The sequence below is a fragment of the Brassica napus genome, chromosome C2, assembly GCF_020379485.1.
Source record: "Brassica napus cultivar Da-Ae chromosome C2, Da-Ae, whole genome shotgun sequence".
Taxonomy (NCBI): Eukaryota; Viridiplantae; Streptophyta; class Magnoliopsida; order Brassicales; family Brassicaceae; genus Brassica; species Brassica napus.
The window spans coordinates 9,538,172-9,555,777 of NC_063445.1; the positions used below are offsets into that span (position 1 = coordinate 9,538,172).

At 38.3% G+C, this 17,606-nt stretch overlaps 3 protein-coding genes across 6 annotated transcripts; all 3 read left to right on the top strand.

Moving 5' to 3' along the window:
• Nucleotides 1–5,787: 5,787 nt before the first annotated feature.
• LOC106380890 (probable serine/threonine-protein kinase WNK11) lies at nt 5,788–7,473 on the top strand. 4 transcript variants are annotated; one of them, XM_013820731.3, is made up of 3 exons: nt 5,788–5,958; nt 6,257–6,808; nt 6,881–7,473. In XM_013820731.3, the coding sequence occupies exons 2-3, from the start codon at nt 6,296–6,298 to the stop codon at nt 7,295–7,297; spliced, it is 930 nt and encodes a 309-aa protein (XP_013676185.1). In that variant the 5' UTR covers nt 5,788–5,958; nt 6,257–6,295; the 3' UTR covers nt 7,298–7,473. The 4 variants fall into 4 exon arrangements, with proteins under 4 accessions (XP_013676185.1, XP_013676184.1, XP_013676186.1 ...); XM_013820730.3 differs by having other exon boundaries at nt 5,790–5,958; nt 6,296–6,808; XM_013820732.3 differs by having other exon boundaries at nt 5,805–5,958; nt 6,261–6,808.
• Nucleotides 7,474–8,073: 600 nt separating this feature from the next.
• On the top strand, nt 8,074–11,378 carry LOC106380892 (kinesin-like protein KIN-12F). Its single transcript, XM_013820733.3, has 8 exons — nt 8,074–8,483; nt 8,581–8,649; nt 8,730–8,828; nt 8,913–9,662; nt 9,743–9,820; nt 9,899–9,940; nt 10,030–10,740; nt 10,842–11,378. The coding sequence occupies exons 1-8, from the start codon at nt 8,235–8,237 to the stop codon at nt 11,139–11,141; spliced, it is 2,298 nt and encodes a 765-aa protein (XP_013676187.1). The 5' UTR covers nt 8,074–8,234; the 3' UTR covers nt 11,142–11,378.
• A 1,946-nt stretch (nt 11,379–13,324) lies between these two features.
• Nucleotides 13,325–14,656, top strand: LOC106377860 (extensin-2). Its single transcript, XM_048747147.1, has one exon. The coding sequence runs from the start codon at nt 13,717–13,719 to the stop codon at nt 14,029–14,031; it is 315 nt and encodes a 104-aa protein (XP_048603104.1). The 5' UTR covers nt 13,325–13,716; the 3' UTR covers nt 14,032–14,656.
• The last annotated feature ends 2,950 nt before the right edge of the window (nt 14,657–17,606 follow it).

Here is a 17,606-nt window from a genome sequence, read left to right on the forward strand (position 1 = left end):
TGGGCCTATTTTTGTGTTTTCTAACGGGCCTTGTGTATGTCAGAGGCTCTCTTGTTGATTTCTCTCCGAGCTGATTAATTCTCTGTACTGCACTCCTGGATTTGAAGAAAATCCCAACTTGATGGAAGAAAGCATTGATGAAGTTTGTGGTTTTCTCACCGGCGGCATAATAAGACGATGGGAGAATATGAGTTCGAAGTATCTCACCGCTACAAATCAGGTTATGTACAAACTCGTCTGCTCGAATTGGATTCCTACCATGAACTATACATCTATGAATCAGAAGCGTCTCAGGTTTGTCTACATGCTCCATCATAATGATGGATTCGACTTTGGGAAACTAGTCTACGATCAAATTATGGCGATGGCAGGAAACACTACGACAGAGAAGACTCGTTGCATCATGTTTCCTACCTTGATTCAACATGTCATTCTCTTTCAGCGTACTATACCTCCTGACACTCTAAATGATGAATTCACGGGAACTCCAAAATTGGTCGTCAAGGACATTAAGGCCGGTCGAGGGTCTGGAGCAGATTCAAGTGCTGCCAGTCTTGAAGAAGACATCAATCGTACCATTGCTGGCCTCAAAGCCATTCGAGTTTGCCTGAGGAGTAAGGGAGTTGTACAGTATTTATATCTTTACCTGCTGCTTGTCTAACAAATATGTTATTCTCTTAATGTGCACCTAAGCAGGGGGAGATTATGTGCAATATGTCCCTCATCCTGCGTTTGATGAAGACGAGGAGGAGGATGGAGATGATGAAGACGAGGAAGAGGATTGAGGCGTCTCTGAATAACTACTGTGTCACATCTAAATTTCTTTAGAAAGTGTGATGTTGATGTTATTAATCTTGTGGCATCTAAGACTTAGACTATGTGTATTGGCTATGCTTTTTATGAATCGTATTTGCAACTTATTTAAGAATGTGTTTTTCAAGCTCATAATTAGTGGTTTAAGTTTTCTAGTTATCTCCATGCTCTTGGATATTTGTATTGTGTGGTTATTTGCAGTGCATGATGCTTAGGTTGTCATATTCAGATAAAAAAGGGAAGAATGTAAGCTCAGGAAAAGGAGCATGTCGGATCGTGAAACAGAGGAGGTGTTACACGAGTTGAGGGATGTGTAACTCGCGGTTACAAGTCAGTTATGAGACGATGACATGTCAGTGTCTCATTGGTTCCAGGATATTACTTTGGCGTGAAGCAAATGAGATTTTGAAGATTTGGACTTATCACAATATTCGGAAAGATAGAATATTATATTAAGAGTATTTAACCTGATTACTTTGGGTAGATCTAGGTTAGCCGTTTAAGATTGACAAAGCTAGAGCAAGAGGTTTGTTCTTGAGAGCTGAAGAAATACGAGTGACATTGTGTGCAGCTCGTGTTTCTGTTTTGTGAGATTAGAAATTGGTCCGTCTCTAGTCGTGTGTGATTGAGAGTAATTCGGATTAAACAGATCTAGGAAAATTGTTTAACAGATTTCTAATATATAAGAAAGTGTTCTTTGTATTCTGCGTTTTTGTTCCTGTAACTGGTAGTCTCTCAACTTTGAAAGATATGTTAAAAAGTTTCTTTACTTTATTTTAGAGTATTTTGAGAAATTCTTCTCATTCTTTCTTATACATAATCACTTTTTCATTATTATATTTTTGAAAAAAATCATTGAGATACTTCTATTGAAGATGTTTTTACAGTTTCACAGATAAGTGCCTGACCAACGATCATTTTCCTTAACCACGATATTAAAATAGAAGGAATATATACATATATTATATATAACTAAAATTAAATATTGTGAAAATATTTGCTCAGCATACGAGTAATTTGGTTTGTTCACATGCAAACAAAAAATATGAATGCATGTGAGATAAATAGAAGCAAGATTACAAGTTGGGCAAAACCTTTAATATGAGAGAGTTAACGTGACCGAGAGGAAGATAAAAGCTTCAAAGTTCACATGCAGCTTTGCTCTTTTTATAAACTATGTCACAGACATCGGTAAGGCTATAAACTTATAAGGCAGATAACACGTTTTTCACGCAGTCATTCGAACCAAATGTACATTTATTACGAGAAGAAACAAAATGTATAAACTACAAATGACTTTGCATAATTACATCTAATAGGCTACTATATAAAATAAAATAAAATTATCAAAAAGGAAATTGGAAACTTCAAAGTATAAATCGATCTTTAACATAATTGAGAATTTTTCAAGATACCATAAACATGAGTAATTTTGCATAAGAAAATGCCATTGTTTGTTGTTATAGTCTTATAGAGCATTTGTGATCGTTGTAGCCGATATCCTAAGCAAAGTCAAATGAAACATTCAATTCTAATCTTCATTTTTTTTTTGAATAAAAACGACATAGACATCAGCTTCTGAATTTGTAAGAATTTCTTTATTAAAATTTTTACTAAATCACCTACATCTATTTAAAGCATTATTGATCGTATATTTACACGAGAACTGAACATTTTATAATTTTTTTATAAAGTCCACACATTGATGGAAATATTCCTACTGATCATATTAATATCTTTGATAAATATCTAAAATGTGTTGTGAAAATAAATCTTCAGATGTTTATCTAAAGCCGTGTTTTATGGGAAAAAATTCAAAAGAGGATTTTGACAAAAGACTAGAAAGGAGTTTAGAACATTAGGGGTAAAAAGCTCTCTTTGTAGATTCGAAAGTCCCTTAACTCTAGAGCTGCCTTTGTGCTTTGAAATTGTAGAAACCTCCAAGAAAAAAAAAAACTTAATGTTGATAGTCCAAGTGATGAATGAATTCTAATAAAAATGACGTCTAGATAGTTTCTCTTTACACGCCGAAAGTTTGACTTTAGTTTTGTAAATAATATAAAAATCACATTCTTATAGATTTACTTGTTTTTAAGTTTTGATACAAATTTTATGGAAAATGTCCGATTTCAGCTTAAATTTTTCAACAGATCTATTATTTCAACTCTGATATTATTATGCTAATTTAAAATAACAATTTAAATGATCAAAAATACATTTAAATGACTAAATTTTATAATTTATACAGTTTATTTAAAATAAATTTTAACCAATATTTAATCGATACAAATTAAAGAATAAAAACATAACCAAAACATTTTTATACGTCGAAAATGGATTTTTTTCCAAATTTAACAAAAAAGGTTTTAATTAGCAATATAATTAATCAAATATTCTAACGTTTTTATCCTACCGTCATTTAATAACTCAAAGTAAATGATAATTCAGGTAGGATTCGAATCAAAATTTACTAAATTTCTCTAATAAATTCCTTCTTAAAACCCATTGAGTAAGGCATATGATCGGATAGAGTGGAATTTTATTGCGGCTCTCCTTCAAAAAATGGGTTTTGATCCTCATTGGATTAAATTAATGCGAGAGTGTGTCTCTTCGGTTCAATATAGGGTGCTTCTCAATGGGCAGCCACGAGGTGTAATTATTCCCCAGCGTGGATTACGTCAAGGAGATCCTTTATCCCCTTACTTATTTATTATGTGTACGGAGGCGTTAATTTCAAATATTAAAAAGGCGGAGCGGATGAAACAATTAACCGGTATGAAAGTGGCAAGAGCTTGCCCTGCAATCTCTCATTTGTTATTCGCAGATGATAGTTTGTTCTTTTGTAAGGCAAACAAGGAAGAGTGTCAAACTATACTCAGGATTCTAAAGGAATATGAGACCGTCTCTGGACAACAAATTAATTTCCAGAAATCCTCAATTCAATTTGGACATAAGATTGATGAAGATAGTCGTCAAGAATTGAGGGATATCTTAGGAATTCAGAATTTAGGTGGAATGGGATCTTATTTAGGCCTGCCCGAAAGCCTAGGAGGTTCTAAGGTACAAGTGTTTGGATTCGTACAAGAACGGTTAAATAATAGGGTTAATGGATGGAGTTTAAGATTTTTTACTAAGGGCGGCAAGGAGGTGATTATTAAATCGGTGATTACGGCTCTGCCAAACCATGTGATGTCTGTATATCGGTTACCGAAAACGACTGTGAAGAAGCTAACGGGTGCTGTTGCGCAGTTTTGGTGGAGTCCAGGAGGTAGTACAAGAGGTATGCATTGGAAATCATGGGATAAATTGTGTGTCCATAAAGATAATGGTGGGTTAGGTTTTAAGGACTTGACTGATTTTAATACGGCCATGCTTGGGAAGCAACTGTGGCGGCTGCTCGAGAAGCCAAATTCTCTTTTTTCTCGAGTTTTTAAAGGACGGTATTACAGGAATGCTTCACCCCTGGATCCGATTCGCTCATATTCCCCGTCATATGGCTGGAGGAGTATTACTTCTGCTAGATCTCTGGTTTGTAAAGGACTAATTAAAAGGGTGGGAACAGGATCATCTATTTCAGTATGGAATGATCCATGGCTCCCATCCACTCGCCCGAGACCAGCTAACAAAAACCTTCATAATAGTTACCCGGAGCTCACAGTGGATTCTCTCATTAATTCGGAATCCCGCACATGGAATTTACAGGCAATTAGGGATTTGGTGGATCCACACGATGCAAAAATAATCGAAAGTATACCATTGTGTAGAAATCGGATGGAAGATAGGAATGGATGGCATTTCACCAAGAATGGGAAATATACAGTACAATCAGGGTACCAAGTGGAAAGGATTTATCCTGATAAGGAAAAGCCACCAGAATTTTATGGACCCAATGTTGATATACTTAAAGCTTTCTGCTGGAAAGTGAGGTGTCCTCCAAAGTTAAAGCATTTTTTATGGCAGTTGATATCAGGATGTATGGCGGTAACGAAAAATCTAAGGGCAAGAGGAATACAAGGAGATACGTGCTGTGCACGGTGTGGTGATCCTGAAGAATCAATAAACCATGTGTTTTTTGAATGTCCCCCAGCTCGTCAAGTCTGGGCACTATCTAAAATTCCATCAAATCCGAATATTTTTCCTATTGGCTCTCTTTTTGCTAATATGGACCATCTATTTTGGAGAGTTAATCCAAAGATGGAGGATCATCAGTTTGCATGGATACTATGGTACATTTGGAAGGGTCGAAACAATAAAGTATTCAGTAATCTTGATATTGATCCCAGGGAAACACTTCGATTAGCAGAACTAGAATCAACACTTTGGGCTGAGGCACAGGTTAGTAACAACAGGTGTGCACAAGAAGTACAAGTTAGGCCTAACGTAGGAACCACAGGAAGATGGTGTTTCACAGATGGTTCTTGGAAAGATAACGACCTATTTTCAGGACAAGGTTGGCTCAATACATTATCAGGGTTTGATGGTTTACTAGGAGCAAGGAATGTAAGGGCTTGTCTTTCACCGCTTCATTCGGAGATGGAGGCATTAATTTGGGCAATGGAATGCATGAGAAACTTAAGACAGTTTCAGGTTACGTTTGCAACGGATTGTTCTCAATTGGTGAAGATGGTTTCAGAACCAGAAGAATGGCCAGCATTTGAAAGCTACCTGGAAGATATTAAGCTGTTGAGAAGAAGTTTCGTCAACTCAGATATTGTTCATGTACCTAGGACGGAGAATACAAGGGCGGATAGTTTGGCACGTAGTGCTCGGCAACAACCGTCTTTCGTCGTACACATGGATTCAGAGTTACCACTTTGGTTTACAGGGTCTATATGAGTCTGTAATCTTTTTGCTGTCAAAAAAAAAAAATAAAACCCTAAACTCAATTCTGAATGTTATCAGGAGTCCAATTCCAGATAGGCTCAAACAAAATTATTTATTTATTTATTTTAAAATCTTCACTATATATATAAGAAACGCCCACAATCTCTTCCGCGTATTTCGTCTTCTACAAAAGCTTCTCTAATCACTAGCACGCTCGCCTCCGCCGCTACCTTTACTTCCTTTCACAAACCTCAAAAGCCAAAGCTAAATCAACAAGTGATTTCGATTATCCCATTCTCTCCGGTTCAATCGATTCTGATGGTATGTTCTTCAATCTCCCTATCTAAGTTTCCACTGTTTCCGCTTCTGAAAATTACGTCGATGGTAGAGATTTTTGGGGGTTTTGATTCGATAGTTCTCCGTAATTTAGGGTTCCTACGATTCGTGACTCAATCTGCTCGATTTAGGTTTGAATTCGATACTGCGAAAACTGAATCTCAGCTCTGAATCGCTGATTCTACGATTTTAATTACGAAATGATTCTCTAGGTTTTGGACTTGCGTTTTCTCTAGATTCGATTCGAGTACTGAAACGGTGCCGTTTTGTGAATTCTGATTAGTCAGTTTAATCAGAATCTCACTCTGTTTTCACTAAACAGATGCTTCCTTGTGCGAGCTCCGAATCCGAGCCCTTGGACAAGGACTCTGAGCCTTTCGTGGAAACAGATCCAACCGGCAGATACGGTCGTTACGACGAGCTACTCGGCTCAGGCGCCGTCAAAAAAGTGTACAGAGCCTTTGACCAAGAGGAAGGCATCGAAGTCGCGTGGAATCAAGTCAAGCTGAGATGTTTCTCCGACGACACAGCCATGCTCGAGAGGCTCTACTCTGAGGTCAGGCTGCTTAAGAGCCTCAAGAACACTAACATCATCGCCTTGTATAAGGTCTGGAGAGACGAGAGGAGCAACACTTTGAACTTCATCACCGAGATTTGTACCTCTGGGAACTTGAGAGAGTATCGGAAGAAGCACAGACATGTGTCTATGAGAGCTTTGAAGAAGTGGTCCAAGCAGATACTCAAAGGGTTGGTTTATCTCCATACGCATGATCCTTGCATCATCCATAGAGATCTCAACTGCAGTAACGTTTTCGTCAATGGAAACATCGGCCAGGTAATACACAAACCAAAAGTCACTTTCTTTTTACTTTTGGTTAATGATTGTTATCTTGTTTGACGAAACCAGGTCAAGATTGGTGATCTTGGTTTAGCTGCAGTCGTGGGGAAGAACCATTTAGCTCACTCGATCCTCGGGACACCAGAGTTCATGGCTCCTGAGCTATACGAAGAGAAGTACACGGAGTTGATTGACGTTTACTCTTACGGGATGTGTGTTTTGGAGCTTGTGTCGCTGGAGATTCCATACAGCGAATGCGATAGCGTTGCCAAGATATACAGAAGGGTGAGCAGTGGAGTCAAACCAGAGGCTCTGAACAAAGTAAAGGATCTAGAAGCTAAGGCCTTTATTGAGAAGTGCATTGCGCAAAAAAAGGTGAGACCTTCTGCAGCTGAGCTTCTTCGTGACCCGTTCTTTGATGGGATAGTAGATGATGAAGAAGAAGAAAACAATGACAATAGTGGAAGTGGTCGTATTGTGTCTTGATGATGGGTGGATGCATAAGGTGACCAGTTTGTTTGTCTTGTGGTTTGAGTCTGTTTTTTTTTTAACATTTCGGGAGGCATTGTTTCGTTCTTTTTCTTTCGATTCTTTTGTCTCTTTAGTTTGCACATAAACTTTTGGTTCGATATTGGAATTACACAGCCTTTTCTTTTTAGTTATAACCTGGTTTCAAACGTGGGAGAAAGCAGAATCTATCATTTTATATGTCTCAGAAAATTTTGTAAATTATTGTTTTATGCCCTTCAATTTGCTAAACATTTGTTATCTTTTGAATGATGAATTATAAAAAATGTCTGGATTGAATAACTTGCAAAATATCTAAGCCGGCCCAAAACTCAGTACATCATCTTATCTAGTACTAAAACTAGTGCATGGGAAAAATAGAATGATTAACAAAAAATAAATGGTTTACTTGAGAATGTTCAGTTCAACTGAATCTCAAGAGAAGACAACAAAACAAGGCCGCAGATGCACTGGCAAAACAGTTTCATAATAGATATTCTTCTTTCAGTTATATGTATTACATTGAATCAATCCTCCATGAGGATCATAATTATTCTTCGTTATAATAAAGATAGCACGTCGTTTGGAAAAAATCGAAAAGTATAAAAAGGCTTTATAGCTTACCAAAATAATATGCCCACTTTCTAAAAGCCCATTTAAAAACGGCTCTGAGTGGAACCCACATTTATTTATTAAGTAAAAGACAAAAATCAAAAAACAATATTTCAAATCACAACGGTCGAATCGATGGGCTCTCAAACATTCAAAACTGCGCTTTACCTTATCGTCTTCCTCTCTCTCTCACACTTAACGTTCATATTACCTCTCTCCCTCTCCCTCTCCCTCTCCCTCTCCCTCTCCCTCTCTCTCTAAATCTAAAAACTCTTCCGTTTCTCTCTATCTCTGTGTGAAAACGATGAAGTCCCCAGCGAAGATCGGAGATTCTCGATTCTTAGGAAACATCTCGACTTCCTCTATCCGAAACCTCCTCCCCAGATCCATCTACGCGAAGCAGAAATCAATCCAAAGTCAGAGTTTCAGATCCAACGACGAGAACGCGCCACCCTGCGACCCAAACGCACTCCCTCCTCATAACGATCTTCAGTTGAAAAACAAATCTCCTCAGAAAGTTTTTCCCTCCACTCCCCCCGAAGAACACACTCAGGTACAGATCCATTACCTGAGAAGTTTCTAAATTAGGCTGACTTTAGTTTTATACCTAACAACGATTCTAGGGTAACTGTTTGATTCAAATGTGACAGATTCTCAAATTGGGACCGGAAACTTACTCTGAAGACAGAGGGGATACTGCTACAAAATCTCCATCGAAGGTAACGGTTATTTTTCGGAACGTGATAGTGAATCTTTTACTGTTTCAGTCGTTTGATTTTGAATTTGAAATTAACAACAGTTTGAAGGAAGGAGTGTGCTAGCCACAAGATCTAACGAGATGGCTAATGAGATAACAGAGGAAGATGACGAGTTGGGTGACCAGATCCGTGAACTAAAGGTCTCTCTTTTTGTTTCCATCGGTTGTGTATTTGCTGTGTGATTTCACAATGGCGTTGTGTGTAATGTTTGTTGTGGTTTACAGGAGGATCTAATCAGAACCAAGTCTGATGGTTACAAACCTGATGGAAGCAAGAGTGGTGGTTACTTTGCTAGGGAGAGCTTGAGTCAGTTGAGGATGAGCATCAACAAGTCTTTAGTCATGTCCTGTGATGATAACAAAAAAGATGATGATGGTGATTATGATGTGATGGAACTGAATAAACATGTTGAGAAGTATTGTGATGCTGATGACTTGAGGGATTCAGTGCAATCCTCCTTTGCTAGTGCTTCCTGCTGTGAAGCTGAGTCTATGAGTGGAGATGAGATCTGTTCTGAAGATGTTGAGATACACAAAGAGTGTGCATTTTCTGAATCTGTGGGAAGTGGGATCTCAATCAGTTTACCTCATCAGACTCGTGTTCTCGAAGAGCCAATTTTGTCTGAGTCTCCAAAGCTTAGGAACTTCCGCAAGAGCGTGGCTGCGTCTACAAAGTTTCAAGCAACTGCTAGGAATGTAACCGAGAGCTCCAACAAAAAGCCTTTGAATCCAACGGATTCTCTAGCTGCAAGTCTCCAGAGAGGACTGCAGATTATAGACACTCACCAACGGAGCTCTTTATCAAACAGATCTTCTGTTTCGTTCTCGTTTGGTCATCTGTCTCTGAAGCCTTGCGATGAAGCCGAGATTCTCAGTGCCTCTGTTAAATCGTTACAAGAAGTTAGATCAAAAGAAGGTGGTTCATCTATTCTCCTCTGCCTTTCTTGCAGACAGAAACTTGACCAAGAAGCTGAGGTATGTCTAGAAAACCTTGCATTTACCTGCATTTTACTTCAGTTATTAGTGAGCTTATGTTTATATCTTATATTTACCAGGGAGGATGCACAGACGAGAAGCATCTCAAGAACATATGTGCGGAGCAGGCTACCAAAATTGAGCAGCTAACTTGTCTGGTAAACATATCATGAGACTACTCAAGTGTTAAAGGCTAAGCTTTAGTTTTCTGACAATATGTTTTAATAACTTTTCAGTTAGACCAATACAAAAACAACACTATGCAAGAGCCTAGTACGGTAAGGAAACATGTTACATTTCAAAACACAAGCAAACCAGTGAGTTTTTGTTCATGCCTACTTTAACTATGCTTTATCTGTTTGTGCAGCTAATGCATACCAATGATGGAGGAGATAAGACAAACCAGCTAAGTGAAAAGGAAGCTCTTCTAAAGGAGATTGCAGAGCTCAAGAGCAAGCTGCAGCCTACTAAATCAACAGAGAACCTGAGATCCTCTCTGCTACTGCGGTCCTTTCAAATGAGGAAAAGCACTGATCTAACTAGAAACACTGAGAACAACAGTGATGGTCTAGAGGAGGAACGTGAAAGGTGGACAGAGATGGAGAGCGAATGGATATCTTTAACAGACGATCTAAGAATGGATATTGATAACCACCGAAGACACGCAGAGGATCTGGAGATAGAGCTCAGAAAAGAGAAAACGGCTGCAGAGGAGCTAAATGACGCTCTTGGTAGAGCCATGCTTGGTCACAGTAGGTTCATCGAGCAGTACACTGAGCTCCAGGAGAAGTATGATGAGTTAGTTGAGAGGCATAACGTGACGTTGGCAGGAATAGTTGATGTGAAGAAAGCAGCGGCTAAAGCTGCAGTGAAAGGTCGTCATGGGAAGAGTTTTGCCAAAGCCTTTTCAGCTGAGCTTACTGCCATTAGAGCTGAGAAGGAGAAAGAAAGAGAGTTCTTGAAGAAGGAGAACAAGGGACTTAAGATTCAGCTGAGAGATACCGCTGAAGCTGTTCAAGCTGCTGGAGAGTTACTGATCAGACTCAGAGAAGCTGAGCAATATGTACAATCCTCTGAGGTAACTCTTACTTTCATCAATCTTTTGCTTGTGGGTTGGCTCTCACTATTGAATTTTAATGTTTGGTTTGTGTTGGATTCAAAAACCATATATAATTGCAGGAACGTTTCAGCTTACTTGAAGAAGAGAATGCAAAGTTAACGATGCAGATGGAGAAGTTAAAGAGTAAGCACAAGACAGAAATGAGCACAATGAAGCAATATCTTGCGGAAAGCAAATTGCCAGGGTCTGCATTACAGCCATGGTTCACGGGGAATGAGGAACATTTATCAGAAGACAGAACCGGTTTGGTCAAGGAGGATGAAGAACACAGAACCGGTGTGGTCAGCTATGACGATTATGCAGACGATCAGGCATGGAGAGCTGAGTTTGGTGCCATATATCAAGACCATCAGTATTGATGACGAGTCTATCATTTCATTTCAAGAGCAAAAACTTCGAATCAGTCTCCTTTTGTCACAGACAAGACCCATCTTGGGTCATCTTATCTTCTTATGTTGCCTTAAAATTCTTATTCTGTCTTGTTGTTGTCGTCTTTACATCTTCAATTGTTGTGTGGCCATTAACTGATGAATCAGGTTTTCTTGTAATCTGAATATTATTAATTCGCCAAAAATCGTTCATTATCTTTTTTTTTTCTTCTGATTTAGATTCAAAAGTTAAGCTTGGGAAATTTGGTATGTGTATTTACTAATCATAGATAAGAAGAACATTTCTCAAGTTAGCTTAGCTTTCTGCTTATGCTTTCATTAATTGAGGGCTCTAACGACTGGAGGAACAACCAAGATTACTTGAGTTAGGGACAACAAATAGTGAGGTGAGACCCATTAATGTTTATCTTGGTGTCTCTTTGCATAGATGCACAGTCTAATAGAACTCTTGGTGTGTCTTTGCTTGTATGTTAAAGTGATCTATGTTTTGCAGCCATTAAAGTTGGAGTGGCTGGGTGCTGCACTGGACTTGCTCTTAGTTTCCCTGGTAAGTACTATATCGGCACTGTTCCTTTACAATTTAGACGGTGAAACTATTGAGCTATTCACGACCATTGAGACATCAAAGCACAAGCCTCAAGGTGAGTTATCACTATATTAAACATGAATTTTTACTTACAAAACCTCTCAACTAAAAATGGATCTTAAAATAACTTAACCAATTATCATCTTTCTAAAAGAATAAAGATGAATCCAGAAATTTTCTTACGGTGTTTAATCAAAGATTTTTTGTTCAGTTGAAAAGATTTGTAGCTTAATTAGCATTGTATTTTAGACATCACCGGTTTGACTTGCATTTTATTTATCATTGCAAATTTATGAATATTCCTTAAGATACCTTTTGTTGTTGTTTTTTTCCGTTGGTTGTGATTTTTTGGATAAACAATATATTTCTGTTCAAAAAAAATTCAACGGGGTTTTAAGTTCCATTTGGATTTATCATTTTGATTTAATGATCCAATACTAAAACTAACACCTCTATGTTTGCACTACTTAATTCTGTTGAGATATTTGTGTAGGCAGATACAGTAACAAATAAAATTTGCAAAATTCTTCCATTGTATAAATGGTTTTGTATGATAATGCGACGTCTCTAGACTATACACAATTAGTACTCGGATTTAATACCATTAATCAATATTATCTTAAATAAAACACAAAATAAAATGATTTTGAGAATTAGGAAAGTATCTTCTACGATCGAATATCTTATCCATTGAACCGAACTCAACTCTTTAGGTTCTTATAAACAGTCTTTTGGTTCTAAGAAAATTGAACAGTTACTAAAGACAATTGTAAAAACATACTGAAGTCATGGATCCTTCTTCTCAAATGGTCTACCTTCTCTCTCTCATCATCATCATCATCATCACAATCATCATCTTGATTATTTTCATCATTACTTCTTCCTTTTTGTGTCTTGCAGACTTGCGTTCTAAGGCTGGATACTGAGACTAGTGGATGGGACAAATCTATGCATAAGCTGTTTAAGGGCGTTCAAGGTTCTTTTTTATTCTCTCTCATTTATGTAGTTTTTCTTTTAAGTTGCAGTAATAGAATCAGTTAACTGAACCAAAAAATCTACAGACCGATCTATAATGTCTTTTTATAACATTAATGTGTTAGCTAATGATTTTGACATAAGTTTCATCGTCATCACGTGAGGCAATTGCTATGTTTAAAAACGTGAAACTGAAAATGCGACGTATTACAGTTGTGGAAACGTTGTTTTGAGGGGTGAACACTTAATCGAACGTTAAAACACTTTTTAGAACACTGATTCTGAAAATTGGTTTAGAACGTAGATACATGTAATCATAGTTAGAATTAGAAATGTTTTAATTACGAGATTCGATTAAAATCTTTTTAGAGAAAAAGACAAAAATAACACTAAATCAAGTTTTTGTTCCCAAACTAGCACTCAAGATCAAAAGTCACAAAAATAGCACTTAATATTTTATCAAAAGTCACAAACTTAGGGTTTAGAGTTAAAGGGTGGGGTTTAGGATTTAGGGTTTAGGGTTTAGGGTTTAGGGTTTAGGGTTTAAAGTTTAGGGTTTATGGTTTAGGGTTTAGAGTTTAGGGTTTAGAGTTGAGAAATGAGATTTTGGGGATAAGATTTCAAATTTTGAAAAATAAAAAAATTAAAATTTTCAAAAGATAAAATGCTATTTTGATCATTTTAGTTTTTGAGTGCTATTTTTGTGATATAAACTTAGAAAGATGTTATTTTGGAGATTTGCCATCTTTTTATACTTTTATGGATTTAAACACCCCCAGTCAATAGTCAACTAGTCAATTACTAGATTTTAACATTTATATCACTGAGAAATGATTTTCTTTTTTGGGGTGTACGTGCATGTTATGAACAGATGTGACATACACAATCGATGCAACAAGAGGATTAGTTTATCTATCAGGAAGAGCCAGCCCTGAGATTGTTCTAAGGATTCGTAAAGCAAAGAAACATGCAAAGTTAATCCACATGGATTACGGTCACGTTATTCCTCCTCCCTACAATCCTCCTAATCCTTACGAAGCCGTACCTATCACATACAATTACCAAAATACATGGCCACCGTCGCCGTATCAGTCGCCGATGTACCAGCCGACGGCGCCGCCGTCTCCTATGACGCAGTATATGTACTACCGCCAAGACCCAAATATCCAACAACCTCATCCTATGGCGTTTCCGTATAACTATTATCCGTACTACGTACCGGAGGTGCTTCAATCTCCACCGCCGTATATACCGACGCGAGAAGGCGTCACCGGCGAGCAGCAGTGTCGTATCTTGTGAAGAGGATGTCGTATTAGCGCTGAAGCATTGATTTGGTATTTTTTTTATATATATCAAATCATGCACAAACAAATGGTTTTAATTTTCATCACATTTCTTGTTTTTTTTTGTCACATTTCTCATACTGTAATCACAAGGGGATGATATTAATTGCAGACTCTAGCAAGTTATGAGATTAATTTTGTCTTTCTATATGTCTATAATGACCCAAATAAATGATTCCAGTTGTGTGTTAAAAAAAAAATTATATGCACTCGTGTGTTGATTAATTTATTTGAAATCATTCACCAAATTTAACAACTCCACCACTTACACAAGGATTTGGATAAGTAAACATGACCAAGAAGGCAATAAAACAGAGCTGAGGTGAGAAAGATTTAGAAACATTCAAAGAGAAAATAGAGTAGAGAATTGAGAGTGGCAAAATAATGGAAGCGGCAAGAATGTGTTTTGGTCCTAAAACTCTCCCTCACCTTTGCAACGGTGCTCATCTTTATATTCCGACCAAACTTTCGCTATTTCTTCACAACAAAGTTTCTCTTTCTCGGAGAGCGACAAAACACAAGTTGCTGTTGTGTGGCTACGAGTAGTCGTCCCTTGACTCACTTTGCTCCGTCTCTTTGGAGAGATCACTTCCTCTCTGCTCCCCTTGACTACTCTGTAAGTACCTCAGACAGGAGAAACACATAATCTCAATTTGGAGGCATTGAACAATTTATTAAGAAATTTAGTAATATTTTTTTAGACAATTATGGACTTATGTTCATGTATAATATTTTAAATCGATAATTTTTGGAAGCCTAAGGCCAATGTTTCACATTGCTATTCATGACCGGCTCCGTGTTTCGTAATAGGCCATTGTTGCAGAAAATGATTAATCTTGAATTGAACACTAACTTCTTTGTAGGAATATGATACTACTAGAGATAGAGATCGAATCCGTTTTTAAGCCGAAAGTGAGAAACATGCTCATGTTCTCACATCGGTGACAAGGAGAGGATTTGTCTCATCCACTTGCTTGTTAATCTTGGTACTTCTCATTACTTTGAGAAGGAAATTGAGGAGATTATCGACCAGGCTTTTCTAAATTTGGACAGTTTATTTGAGGAGGAAAACAGTTTGGAAATAACTGCCATCATGTTTGTTGTGACGGACCAGATGCACTCCTGGGCCAGATGCTCTACTAGAGCCAGACCGGATGCCCGTGCTGGAGGCCAGACGCTCAACTAGAGCCAGATGTCCATCACCAGATGTCCAACCCCTCGCTTAGTATGATATTGTCTGCTTTAGGCATAAGCCCTCACGGATTTGTTTTTGGGTCGTTACTCCCAAAAGGCCTCATACTAAGTGGAATTGGACCAGCTATATATATTAGACTTTATTCTGTCTAATATCCGATGTGGGACTTGGATTGCCTCTTTATTTATTCTGACAATCCTCCCCTCAAACCAAGGACTACAGAACCTTGGCTCTGATACCAATTTGTTGTGACGGACCAGGTGCACTCCTGGGCCAGATGCTCTACTAGAGCCAGACCGGATGCCCGTGCTGGAGGCCAGACGCTCAACTAGAGCCAGATGTCCATCACCAGATGTCCAACCCCTCGCTTAGTATGATATTGTCTGCTTTAGGCATAAGCCCTCACAGATTTGTTTTTGGGTCGTTACTCCCAAAAGGCCTCATACTAAGTGGAATTGGACCAGCTATATATATTAGACTTTATTATGTCTAATATCCGATGTGGGACTTGGATTGTCTCTTTATTTATTCTGACAATGTTTGAGGTTTTCAGGCGTTAAGGACACCATGTTTCTTCTGGTAAGAAATAGTCAATTAACTTGATTCACAGATTTAAAATGCATGTATATTTTAATAACATGATATTGATATCTAAGTTTCAACTAAGTGTGTTTGCAAGATTCAAAGGTGATGCTGGTGCAACATTTAGAGAGCATCTAGTCAGTGATGTTAGAGGAATGCTACAACTGTACGTACGAAGCATCGTATCTGGGGACAACCTCTGAAGGTATAATGGACGAAGCCTTGAGTTTCACAAGGTATCATTTGGAATCTTTGGCAAGCCAAGAAGCGACCACTCCTCCTCTTCTCTCAAGGCATATACTATCAAGGTACGTTGGTTTAACCAATCTGAAACTAATGATAGACAAGGAGCTAGTAACCGAATATCTCACCAATAAGGTCTTGCAACCATATTGCTTGCTTAGTTGTTTCTGTTGCTGCCATAAACTCCGTTTCGCATGATGATAGAGTGACTATCTCTTGCTTCTGTGAACACCATGTGATTGGATTGCCACCAAAGTAAAATATATGCCCGGTTTTACTCTTACCATCGTCGAGATCGACATTGTAGCTACTATCACTGTAACCAATTAAGCCTTCTTGCGGTTTTGCCTCGAAGATCAATCCGTATGATAGAGTACCTTGCACGTACCTCAGAACTTGTTTCAACGCGGCTTTATGGGACTCCTTTGGACTGTGCATATACCGACTCAAAATGCCAACGCTACACGCAAGATCTGGTCTCGTGTGTAGCAAGTAACGTAAGCAACCAATGTTCCTTCGGTATTCTGTCTCGTCCACGCCATTCTCCTTCTCGGTTTTGCTTTGTTTCAAACCTGCATCCATAGGTATATGCGTAGAGTTGCATCCTTTCATCCCGGCTTCCTCAAGTATCTTCTTGGCATATTTCTCCTGGCTTAACACAATGCTTCCCTTCCTTTGTATGACTTCTATTCCAAGGTAATAGCTTAACATTCCAAGATCTGTCATATCAAACTTTGCTGCCATATCTCTCTTGAAATCTACTGTCATGTTCAAGCTAGACCCTGTAATAAGTAGATCATTGACATAAACTGCAACCACCAGTAGATGTCCTTGTTCCCGTTTCTGATACAGAGAAGGTTCTTTAAGACAGCGATGAAACTTCAGCTCGTGCAGTACTGCATTAAGCTTCTCATTCCACGCCGTCGAGGCTTGTCGCAGTCCGTAAAGCGCCTTCTTTAGCTTATAGACCTTGCTCTCCTTCCCTTTGATAACAAACCCCTCCGGTTGCGATACATAAACCTCTTCTTTTAGATCACCGTGAAGGAAGGCAGTCTTAACATCTAAGTGATGCAGCTATTCCAATGATGAGACGAACCGTCTCTATCCTTGCCACAGGCGCAAAAACTTCTTCAAAATCTATCCCATGCTTTTGAATGTATCCTTTGGCAACAAGGCGTGCCTTGTACTTGCTGATACTCCCATCGAAGTTCCTCTTAATTTTAAATATCCACTTCAATCCTATTGCTTTGCAATGTGATGGGAGATCAACAAGACTCCAAGTGTCGTTCTTCACAATGGATTTTATTTCATCTTCGCATGCCTCTCTCCACACTTTTAGTTCCTTTGCCTCTTCGTAGTTCCATGGCTCCTCATTGACAAGCATCAAGAGATGTTCACATTCTATCTCACACAACGTCTCGTACATCTCATCTTCTTCGCATAGTAGTTCGTAGTCATCAAGATATACGGGTTTTACGATCGTACGAGACAAGCGTCTAAGAGCCACGGGT